The following is a 10,961-nucleotide window of genomic DNA, read 5'->3' as shown; positions in this document are numbered from 1 at the left end:
GCGTGGCCTGATGAGCGGTGCCATGTCCGTGCCCAGGATCCGAACTGGCGAAACCCTGGGCTGCCGAAGAGGAGGGCGTGAACTTAACCACTCGGCCACGGGGCCAGCCCTCTGGTTATTTTTATAAGAGATTGACATCTGACAGTAGAATTATTGGATTTAAGGATATAACTATTTTAAAGAATATGTATTGCCAATTTGCAATGTATGAAAATATTTTCAAGCAATGTATGAAAATGTTGACACCTTTACCTGCAGTGGGTATTATATTGATTTTTATCATTTTAATAGGTGAAAAGTGATATATTATTATTTTAGTGTGCATTTCTTTGATGTTAGTGAATTCTGTCTTTTCATGTTCTTGGACTATTTTTTGAACTTTGTGTGTGTGTGTGAGAGAGGAAGATTGGCTCTGAGCTAGCATCTGTGCCAATCTTCCTCTATTTTATGTGGGATGCTGCCACAGTGTGGCTTGATGAGTGGTGCTGTGTCGGCGCCCAGGATCTGAACCTGTGAACCCCGGGCCGCCTAAGTAGAGCACATGAACTTAACCCCTATGCCACCGGGTCTGCCCTTGAACTTTTTTTCTTACTAATTTATAAGAGTTTTTTATATATTAAGAATATTAATTTTTAGTTCGTCTCTCCTTTATTGCAGATATTTACCCCCAGCTTTTTTTGTGTGTGTGGTGTTTTTTTTTTTTGATGTCCAGAGATTGTGTGTGTGTGTGTGTGTGTGTGTGTGTGTGTGTGAGTGTGTGATTTCTCTTGCTGAAAACGTTTCCTCTTGCTGAGGTTGACAACTCAGGTTTTCCCCAAGTGGTTAACTAAATTTTCCACAGCACCATTTGTGGCTCGTAATTAATTTCTCTCTGTTGATTTGTGATACTGCCTTTATTATATATTAAATTCCTTTGAATAGTAAAGTCTGTTTTAGGGCATTTTTATTTTAAATGTTTGGCTTCTAAATGTTGTTTGCTTGTTATTTGTTTTAAAATAAAAATTTCCTCTTTCCTCTCTCCATTAAGTCCTGGGAAGTTTAACATTCTAAATCCTTACATGGCATTTTTATTTTAGGAAAGAGATGCATATTACACATAAGAGATGAGAGCAAAGAGAGTGATGGTTGACTCCTTAAAGCAAGGCTGTGAGTGTGTGTCACCCTGGGGTCATCACAACCCTGTGTCTGGATCTCACCATTGCAAGTTAAGGAGATACATCTTGCTAGTTCACCTGAAGCTGCACTGTCAGATATCATAGCTTCTAGCTACGTGTGGCAATTTAAATGTATTGAAATTAAATAATTCAGTTTTTCATTTACACTGGCCACATTTCAAGTGCTCACTAGCTGCATATTTACCATATTGAACAGCACAGATAATAGAACTTATTTCCACCGTTGCAGAAGGTTATTGGACAGTGTTGACCTAGATCCAATTAGATTTGGGGAAACTGACTCATGGGCAAAATAGGGCACACATTAGTTGGTCACATTCCCTTTCTTGTAGGAAAGTCCACATAGAGGAAAAAAAGACTATCAACTGTTATGTTAAATTTTTTCAAATGCTTTATGTAGTTTATAAACAACACGTTCTTTGAGGGAGATGAAAGAATAGTCTCTAAATGTCACGAAAGATTGTCGTAAGGTGGCCTGGTGAGCAAGGAATCCCAGCTCCCAGCTTTCCTGCTCCCTAAACGTGAATGTGATTCTCCCACCGTGACCAGGTCTGTTAGGGTTTAGTCAGTGCGACGCGACGCTGTGAAGGCTGTTGGGAGAGCTGGGTTTGTCCCTAGCTCGGGCCCTGCGTATCTTTTGCTCCTTTTGCAGGTTGTAGAGGGCCAGACTTTGAGCATTGAGCGAGAGCCAGGTCAGACTGTGCCGTCACAGCACAGGATGGTTAGGGTTACTGTGACTGAGTGCCGGACGGTGTCTGCACGTTCTAAGAGTTTGCTTTGCTCGTCTATCCTGGTTTCTAATGGATTCAATTTAAGAACTATCATTAGCTCAAGGTGGAGAAGGACCGGGCTGCTGAGTTGTCTCGTCCATTTGTGGGTGAGTTACATCCCAGCCTGAGTTCTAGAGAAAGCTGGGAAGTGAGAGAGTGAAATGTGGTTGGAGCTACAACTGCATTAAAAGTTTTGAGAGCTGAGCTTTATACACTGTCAGGTAGACTCCGGTAATTGTTTTAACAGGAATTCGAGGTTTTGAAGCTGAAGCATATCCGGTGTGGTTGGGCAGGGATAACACCTGACATTCTAAACCCAGCTGGTCGTCCAGCCCTGGCATCTGCGCCGGCAGGAGCTACAAAAATCACAAAAACCGGATTCTGGGACCTCTGGGGGGGCTTTCGCTGTGGGGCGCGCCCCGCCCCTCCTGCGCCTCCCTTCTCGCCCCGCCCCCGGCTTCCTCGTGACCCCAGCGCTCCGCCCCCGCCGGCCGGGAGCACCCCCGGCTGATTGGCCCCTCCGCGGCGTATCCTCGGGCTGGCAGCCAGGCCGGCGCGTCACGTGGCCGAGCAGCTAGCGTCCAGGGCGCCGGGCGGCGGGCCGCCGGGCATGGACCCTCAAGCAGCCAGGGCCCCGGTGCTGGGGGCCGCGGAGCCGCCTCGGGGGCCGCCGCTGCCGAGCGCGCAGGAGGCGCCCCGCAGCTCGGGGGTGAGCGCGGCCACCACCTGCGGCCCGGGGCGGGAAGTTGCGGGGCTCGCGGGGCCCGGCCGGGCGGGGGCACGGAGCCTGGGAAGCGCCTCTGGCTGCCCCGCGAACGTGGAGCGCCGTTTGGGCGCGCGCTCGAGCTGGAAACGGCCGGACCGAGGGGCCGCTGGGCTGCGGGGCGGGGCACCCGAGGGCGTGGGTGGGCGCACTGGGCGCCGAGGGTGGGCTGTGGGCTCCTCTGCGTACTTGCCAAATGAGAGGTGATGCGGCTGCCCGAGAGCCGGGGGCCCCTGCTGGCCTGGACAGGGGCCAGGTGAGGGCGGCGGGGAGAGGGACTCTGCCTGAAGGACCTGTGCCCATTGGTGGGGATGCTCAGCTCACCCTGAGCGCCAGATGATGTCTCATGCGCTCTCTCCTTTTCTGTTTACTGAGACCAAAAGGCCCGGTTTGACGCAGGTTTTCCAGAAACTTGTTTTCATTTGCGCGCCACACAGCTCCTGGGTTTTCAAAGACCGTTATTGCTGCTATCACCTGCCCTTGTTTACAGTCAATAATCTCTGCTAGATGGTGAGCTCCCCGAGGGAAGGAGCCCTCTGTTTAGTGCTGTTACCCCGGCGCCTAGCATAGTGCCTGGCACGACAGACACGCCTGTTAATTGGATGGAGAGATGGAATGCTTGCTTAGGCATCAAACATAGTACTTCACCAGAATAGGGTATGAAAAACGTAGTGATAGACTTAAAAGAAAATTGCTTTGGAGTGCGGATAGGACGAGACTGACTTTGTCCTGCTTTGGCATAGCAGGAAGGGATGTGCGCGTCCTCTCCAAGGTGAGAGGGTGGCGGTGCCTGCAGACGTGTGGAGATGAGGAAGGCAGGGCAAAAATGCAAGGCAAATGGTTGGGAGATCGGGTCGTAAAGCCTGAGCGAGAACTGTGCTCAACAGGTGGATGGGGATGAGGGGAAGGGGGTGTGAGGGCTGTGGCTAGTTGTGCCCTCTGGTCGTGAGGGGTCGTTGAAGATTTTTGAGCAGAGAAGTGATTAACACTGAGTAGGCTGGGCAGGATGGGTGAATGGGGAGGCAGTTAGGGGGCTGTGGCAATGGTCCAGGTGAGAGGTCCCACCAGCTGGCCTGCAGTAGTGACCAAGGGTTGTCACTGACTACAGGAGGTGAGCTTGGCTCCTTAAATCCAGGTGTGACAAGATCATGAGCTAATGGGGCTGGCGCCAAGTGCTGTTTAGATGTAGGCGCAAAGGAAGTGGATTTAAATTCAACAAATGTCGCTTTTCTGCTTCGTGCTAGGTGTTTTCATAAATAATATTTCATTGTAAGCCCCCAGCAAGGTCAGAAAAATCATCTTAAATACCAGACGATGAAACCCAGGCAGGGTGGTTGAAGTGATGTGTCCAAGGTCACACTGAATGAGTGGCAGAGTTGGGCTTGCAGTCAGGTCTTCTCATGCAGGCTGTGAACATTTCTTGTTCCATGTAGAAGAGGTCTTGGAGGCGATAGGATTCCAGGAACTCTTGAGTGATGGGAGCAGAGAAGCGTATGGTTGGCTGTGGGGGAAGATTTCCCTTCAGCAAGGCAGAGGAACTGCAGCTCTGTTGCCCTCGTGTATCCGTCAGGAGACCAAGAATTTGATAGAGCTGTTAACTAGATAAAAAGTTAAGTAACTGAGAAGGTAAAAATTAACATGGAGGTAGCAACTGCAAGAGACAGCTTCCAGCCCTAGGGCTGAGGGAACAAAGAGACAAGATTGGAATGATTAAAATGTACAAGCTCAGAGGAGAGGCTTTGCGGAGCTGAAATTGTGACCTCTGAGGAGGGGGCGCTGCTCCTGCTAGTGCTGGAGCCTCTGAGCTCGGAGGAGGGGTCCTGAGGACCTGGGACTCAGACCTCTGAAGAGAGGGCCCAGTGATGCAGCTGATTCTGCAAGTCTGGGCATCAGTGGCCGCTATAGGAAGGCACTCCTGCCTCCAGGGGCGAAGAGCCAGGGGTGAAGAAGTGTCACTGGGGTGATGCCTACAGAATATGAAGGAACAAGGCCCTTCTCCCTCCAGCCTTGCGAGTCTAGTAGGGCAGAGCGGAAATGTGGGTTGCAGAGTCCCAGCCCTAGCCTCACAAAGGAGAGTCTGGAAGAGGGGGTTTGGGGCTGAGAGAGGAGAGCTCAGTGCTGGGGATCCCCCAGATATCCGAGTCCCGGGTAATTGTTTCTTCTTCCCGCAGGTGGGCCTTGCCCCAGGGGAGCACTCTGGTCAGGGGAGAGAGACTGAGAAGGCCACGGATCGACTAGGCAAGTAGATGGCGGGGTGGGGTGGGGGTGGGATAGGGTGGGGAGGGGAAGGTCAGGAGAGAGCCAGGAGGCTCCAGGAAGGACAGCCTCTCTGTCTTGTTTACCTTCTCTTTCTAGCCGGTTCTCCAGAGTTGCCTTTTCTGCTTAGTGTTTCAACAGTGCCCTTGTTTGGAAGCCCTGCTGGGGCTTCTTGAAGGGACGTCCTGGACTTGTGCTAGACCCATCCCCTCTCCTGAGAGCGACAGCTTAGGACAGCGGGCATGGAAAGAGTGTGGGCTTTGGAGCCGGGCAAAATGGTTCTCACGTTCGGCCCCGGGTCAGAGTTCTGGGGAGATTTGTGACCTTAGGTAAATCCCGTATCCTTTCCCCATCTTTCAAATGGAGCTAATGCCTACCTCAGAGGGTCGTTTTGAAGATTGCGTGACAGGATCTAGGACTGTAATAGTCATGAGCTACCCGTGCTATTTAAATTTAATTGTAATTAAATAAAGTGAAAGAGTCAGTGCCTTAGTCGTACTAGCCACATTTCAAGTGCTCAGTAGCCACACGTGGACAGCACGGATTATAAAACATTGCTATCATTACAGAAAGTTCTGTTGGGTGTAGTGGTCTAGATAAGGCACCAAGCTCGGAACTAGATACAGGCATAGCAACTAACACTTCCTGAGGACTCGCTGTGTGCCTGGCACAATTCTAAGTGTTCCTTTTTTTTTTCCCCCAACTCACAACAATCCTGTCTGCATTTTACAGATGAAGAAACTGAGGCACAGTAAACATTTTTTTAAATTGTGATAGAAGACACAACATAAAATTTACCATTTAGCAGTTTGAAAGTGTACAGTGCAGTGACGTTTAGCACAATCACAATGGTGTGCAGCCACCACCAGTATTTAGTTCCAGAACATTTCATCACCCTAAAAGGAAATGCAACCCATTTAGTCATGCCCCATTCCTCTTCCTTGAGCTACCACTAATCTGCTTTCTGTCTCTGTGAGTTTACCTGTTCTGGACAGGCAAATATGAGTTGCTTGTAAATAGACTCACACACTGTGTGGCCTGTTATGTCTGACTTCCTTCACTCAGCATAATATTTTCAGGGATCATTCATGTAGCATGTGTCAGTGCTTCATTCTCTTTTTGTGGCTGAACAATTCCGTTATATGGATATACCACATGTAGTTTCCCCATTCATGGGTTGATAGGCGTTTGGATGGTTTCCACCCTTTGGTGATTGTGAATAGTGCTGCTATGAACATTCTTGAAATGTGGTGTTTGAATACCTGTTTTCACTTCTTTTGGGCATACATTTAGGAGGGGAGTTGCTAGGTTGTGTGGTAATTCTCTGTTCAAGTTACTGAGGAATCGGTTGAGTAGATTTCAGCTCAGTTACACATTTGGTAATTGGCAGAACTGGGATTTGAACCCTGGCAGTTAGGCTTCAGAACTCATGCCTTGAATTATTACTTTTTTGCTTATAGCTGTCATTAGTATTACAATGTTAATAGCGTGGCTGGTTTTAGGCTGATTCTTTTCCCACCTCTGACCTGGCGTCAGCATAGCACTATGTACCTGGAGGTCCGTTAGCCTTCCCCAGACTTTTTTCCATTATTTTCAGGTCTTTTGGAATATATCTTCCTGAATCCAGAGGAAGAGACATGATGGCTGTTCGTTGTGACTGACCAGTTCTGTCCTCCTTCTGCCTGCTTTCCTCCTCCTTGCCCCTCGTCCTCACCTCTGCATACTCTCTGAGGATGAATGGAGGAATAGAAGAGCAAACATTCAAATCAAGCTCATATTGTAAAAGCTGATCATTTGCCAGTGGCTCTTTGCCTCAATGACGTGTAAACTACCTGAAAATACAAACTGCCTGACTCGCAGTGTGGATTATGAGCCCTGGCAATGAATGGCCCTGCTTGAGGCAAAAATGTCTTATTAAAAATAAATGATCAACCTTACTTCTAAAAATGTAAACAGAGCAACATTATTTTGAGTGCTCAGGCGGCCAGAGAACTCTCTATACTTGTTTTACTGCTGTCCTCTTAGTAAGGCTGCCCCAGATTTTCCAAGCCCACGAGCAGGTCCTATCTGGTCTGCCAGTGGTTTTAATACCTTCTTCCTTTTGTCGATTTCTTAGCCAGTGGAGCACAGAGCATCCCTAATGACAGTCCTACCCATGGCGAGGGCACCCACTCTGAAGAGGAAGGCTTCGCCATGGATGAGGAGGATTCTGATGGGGAAGTGAATACCTGGGAGCTCTCAGAAGGGCTGTCTGGCTGTCCGCCCAAGGAACAGGCTGCTGATCTTTTTAACGAGGACTGGGACCTGGAGTTGAAAGCAGATCAAGGGAATCCATACGGTAGGTGCGGAGTTTCTGGGGTCCTAGGCCAGGGTTCTGAGACGCTCTTACCAGATTACCGTTAAAGGCAGACAATTTGGAAGAGGGACCCCCATCTGTGAGTTAGCCTAATGTCTGTTACAGGTCTGAAATTTCTGTGAGAGCTTCTCCTTCATATTGAAATAAAAAAAAATGCAAATTTTGCATTTGAGTCCATAATGTATCGGTTGGTTTTAACATTGAAACAATGTTCCTCTCTCCAAGTATCTTTGTGTGAATTGAGCAGCCGCAGACAGAAGCGCTCTGTTAGCCAGTTGCTTCCTCTGCGCTGCTAAGAACTCTTGGCTGAGAAGCACAACTATGGGTTGCCTTAGAATGAACAAGCTTGCAATTCTTCAGCAGAGGAAGACTGTGGTATGTGTGTGTGAGCGCTTGTGCACACGTGAGTGTTTTTAAACAAAGTGCAAGTGTCTGTCCCCTAGACAATTTTTGGCTATTTTCGGCCGCCTTCCTTCCTTTAATCTGTCTTTTTAAAACTGCCTGCAGATGCTGACGACATCCAGGGTTGCCTTTCTCAAGAGGTCAAACCCTGGGTGTGCTGTGCCGCGCAAGGAGACATGATCTACGACCCCAGCTGGCACCACCCTCCTCCTCTGATACCCCATTATTCCAAGATGGTCTTTGAAACGGGACAGTTTGATGATGCCGAGGACTGAGTGTGCCTGGTGGTGGGTGGCCGGCCCTTCAGATCGAGGTCTCCTTTCTTTGAGGCGGGATGTCGGATCTGAGGAAACATTCGCAGTGATCCCCGAGTCGGGCGCACACCCTGGTGCCCGCCGTCCCCCAGTTCTGTTGTCAGTGTTGTTTTTAGTGAGCTCCTCCTTGGAATGTGTGAGTGTTGGTGTCTGTGTCAGGAGGGGGAGTTGTGTTCTTTATAAATAAATGTTGGAAAAAACCAGTATGCTTTTGTCTACTATTTTTCCCCTTTTAATTAGATACTTCAGAACAAAGCCTTACGCCTTCGTTTAAAGCCCCTGACTTACATTTTAGGGATTGAAATACTTGGAGACTTGAAACTACTCTGCGAAAGAAAACAAGTTTTTGGTGTTCCTTCTGTCCATCTGGCACTACCGGCCAGGGATTGGAATCTAAGAGACGTTGGTGACTCTGTGGCTGATTTCTATTCCTATTGATGGAAAATTGAACATTTGCTGAGTTAACAAGGACTTTCTGTAGGCTGGAAAACTAAATGGCAAATTAGTTAAACCGGCAACTATATAATCCTAAATTGGCATGAAACGATTTTAAACTCTATTTTCCATTTAATCTTTTAATCCTTACAATTACTTATATGACGTCACTATTTTTTTTTTTTAATTTCATTTTAGACATGAGAAAAATAAGACTGAAAATGTTTTGACTTCTCCAGAATCACACAGCCAGGAAATGGCAGAACTGGGACCTAAACCCATGCGTGACTCTGAAGTGTGTTCTCTTGGTTGCCCCTGGGTGTGTGAGAGCCCAGAGGTGGGAGCTGGGGCCGTGTCTTGGCAGGTCCTTGATGCACCAGGCTAAGGCGCTTTTACTTCTTTGGCAGACTGAGGGATTGCTTCTGACCTCCCTGTCTCCTTGTTGAGGCTGAATCAAGGAAGTTTCACATCTGACATCAGAGGCAACTGCATAGCAGTTAAATGAACACTTAACTATTTAAGCTATTTTTCAGAGGCCCCAAAGTGTGTGAAGAAGGCAGAACCTTATGAGAGAAGGCAGTGGCTTTGGCTGTGAGGGGCCTCATGGCCAAGGTTGTCTTAGGGAGAAAAAATACCCCTTCCACTGTCTTTGCTGACAGGGGAGTCATAGACCATGTCACCCCACGGCTCGCTCTGTCTTCCTCCCAGTGCCATAGCTGATCGGGCTAGTGTGAGGATGAGTACGTCTGGTGTGATGAGATGAGCTTGGGAAACTGAGCCAAGAAATGGGGGCTGGAGGAGCATAGCGGAATTGCCAAAGGGAAAGGTTGTGTGGGGGAGGGGTTATGTCGGCCCATGTGTAAGCTGCACTTAGAAGGCAGCTGGAACTGTGAGTAAAAGCAGAAGTTGTGAGGTGGGGAGAGTACACATGTCAGAGGGAGGGAAGAACATCAATCGTTTGGAGAGCACATGTGCATGAGTGTCTGAGCAAGACTGTTCACAGGCTGCGGCTGCTGTGATCTGTGGAGCGGTGAAATCTAGGATCCTTGCTGTGTAGAAGTTGTTCTTTGCCGTTCCTCCTTCTGGTTACTTCCAGCAAAGCAGGTAGGAGGGAAATAGGGTCTACTGGAGCAAGGATGTAGAAAACAACATTCTCTTAAAGACATTAGAGTGGGTTTTGTGGCTGAAGATTGGGTATGTCAAGAGAATGGCGGGGGGTAGGGTAGTCAATTGTTCTGATTTAAATATCATTCCGCTGCCCCCCACAGGACGATTCAAGCATAGAGAAAGATATAGAAGGGTAACTCCCCAGGCTGAGAACGTTGGTTATCTCAAAGGGGAGGGGGGGTGAGTAAGGAAAAAAAGTAGTGAAATGGAGAAATCCTAGTGATGTAAGTAAAGATATAGACTATAAAACTACTCTGATAATGTTATAAATATGAAAAAATTGCATACATATGCAAGTGATAAGGAGTAAGACAGACAAATGGAAACAATTTGATTAGATGATGACATGTAGCGATTTGCTGTTACATTGTTGTTATTTTAATATAGATTTTGTAAGTAGGTATTTGAAATAAAGACAAGATGTTCTAAAACAAAGTTGCCTCCCCTGCTGATCTTCCCTCCTCTGTGACAGACATCGCGCCACCTGCTCACTCTGCTGCCATCGCTGGCTTACAGGTGGGCCTCCCTCTTTAGGGTGAGAGGTCTTTGAGGGCAAGACCATGTCTTACTCCTCAGCATCCGCGTTTCATAGCATGGAGCCCAGCATGAAGATGTTCAGTAAATACCGGCGCAAATTCTCCTATCTTCAGTAATGGTGTCGCCTTTGCCTTGGCTGTGTTTAGGGTTGACTGATGACATCCCAGGCCGGTCGTGAAGGAAGAACAAGGTATTTGAAGAACCTTTAAAAAGTCTTTGTGTTCAATTGGATTAGGATTTACTTAGGATTCCTTTTCTGTTAACTTATTTTTTAAGACAGGGTATAGGGATAGAAAAGAGAGAAATGTCCAGAACCAGAGAGCTTTGCAACTGTGCTTTAATCTGAAAGCATTCAATCTATGACCAAGTAAATCTTGCTCTCGAAAAACTAGAGTGTGTCAATGTCAAGACAAATGGATTTGTAATGCCAATTATTTGGTAAACGACAAATCATGGTTATTTTAAAAAATAACTGAATAACGAGGACATATCACAGTGATTTCTAACCAGTGTCCTGTAATGAAGAATGGTAATTTTAGATACTCAACAAAATGAAGGAAAAAAACCCAAAGGAACTATATATCCGAGTCTCTGAATGTTGAGCTGAGAAGTGTCCATCTCAGAATAGGGAGAGAACATGGATGTTGCATAGTTTGGCCTGGTACTATGTGCAGGAATCCTCTCTGCCCACTTCTAGTCACGGGGAGCTCACTACCTCAGAAGGAGCCCATTCATTGCTGGCTGGTGCTGTTTGTCAGAAAATTTCCCCTTGTATTGAATTAAAAT

At 47.6% G+C, this 10,961-nt stretch overlaps 1 protein-coding gene across 1 annotated transcript; it reads left to right on the top strand.

Annotated features, from left to right (window-relative positions):
* The first annotated feature begins 2,502 nt into the window (after positions 1-2,502).
* Positions 2,503-8,239, top strand: COPRS (coordinator of PRMT5 and differentiation stimulator). Its single transcript, XM_046676167.1, has 4 exons — positions 2,503-2,654; positions 4,880-4,946; positions 7,081-7,302; positions 7,828-8,239. Exons 1-4 carry the CDS (start codon positions 2,556-2,558, stop codon positions 7,995-7,997), a joined length of 558 nt encoding a protein of 185 aa, XP_046532123.1. The 5' UTR covers positions 2,503-2,555; the 3' UTR covers positions 7,998-8,239.
* Positions 8,240-10,961: the final 2,722 nt, after the last annotated feature.

Source organism: Equus quagga, chromosome 11 (assembly GCF_021613505.1).
Source record: "Equus quagga isolate Etosha38 chromosome 11, UCLA_HA_Equagga_1.0, whole genome shotgun sequence".
NCBI classification, from domain to species: Eukaryota; Metazoa; Chordata; class Mammalia; order Perissodactyla; family Equidae; genus Equus; species Equus quagga.
The sequence above is the reverse complement of the archived record's forward strand: the minus strand, read 5'-3'. Positions and strand labels throughout refer to the sequence as shown.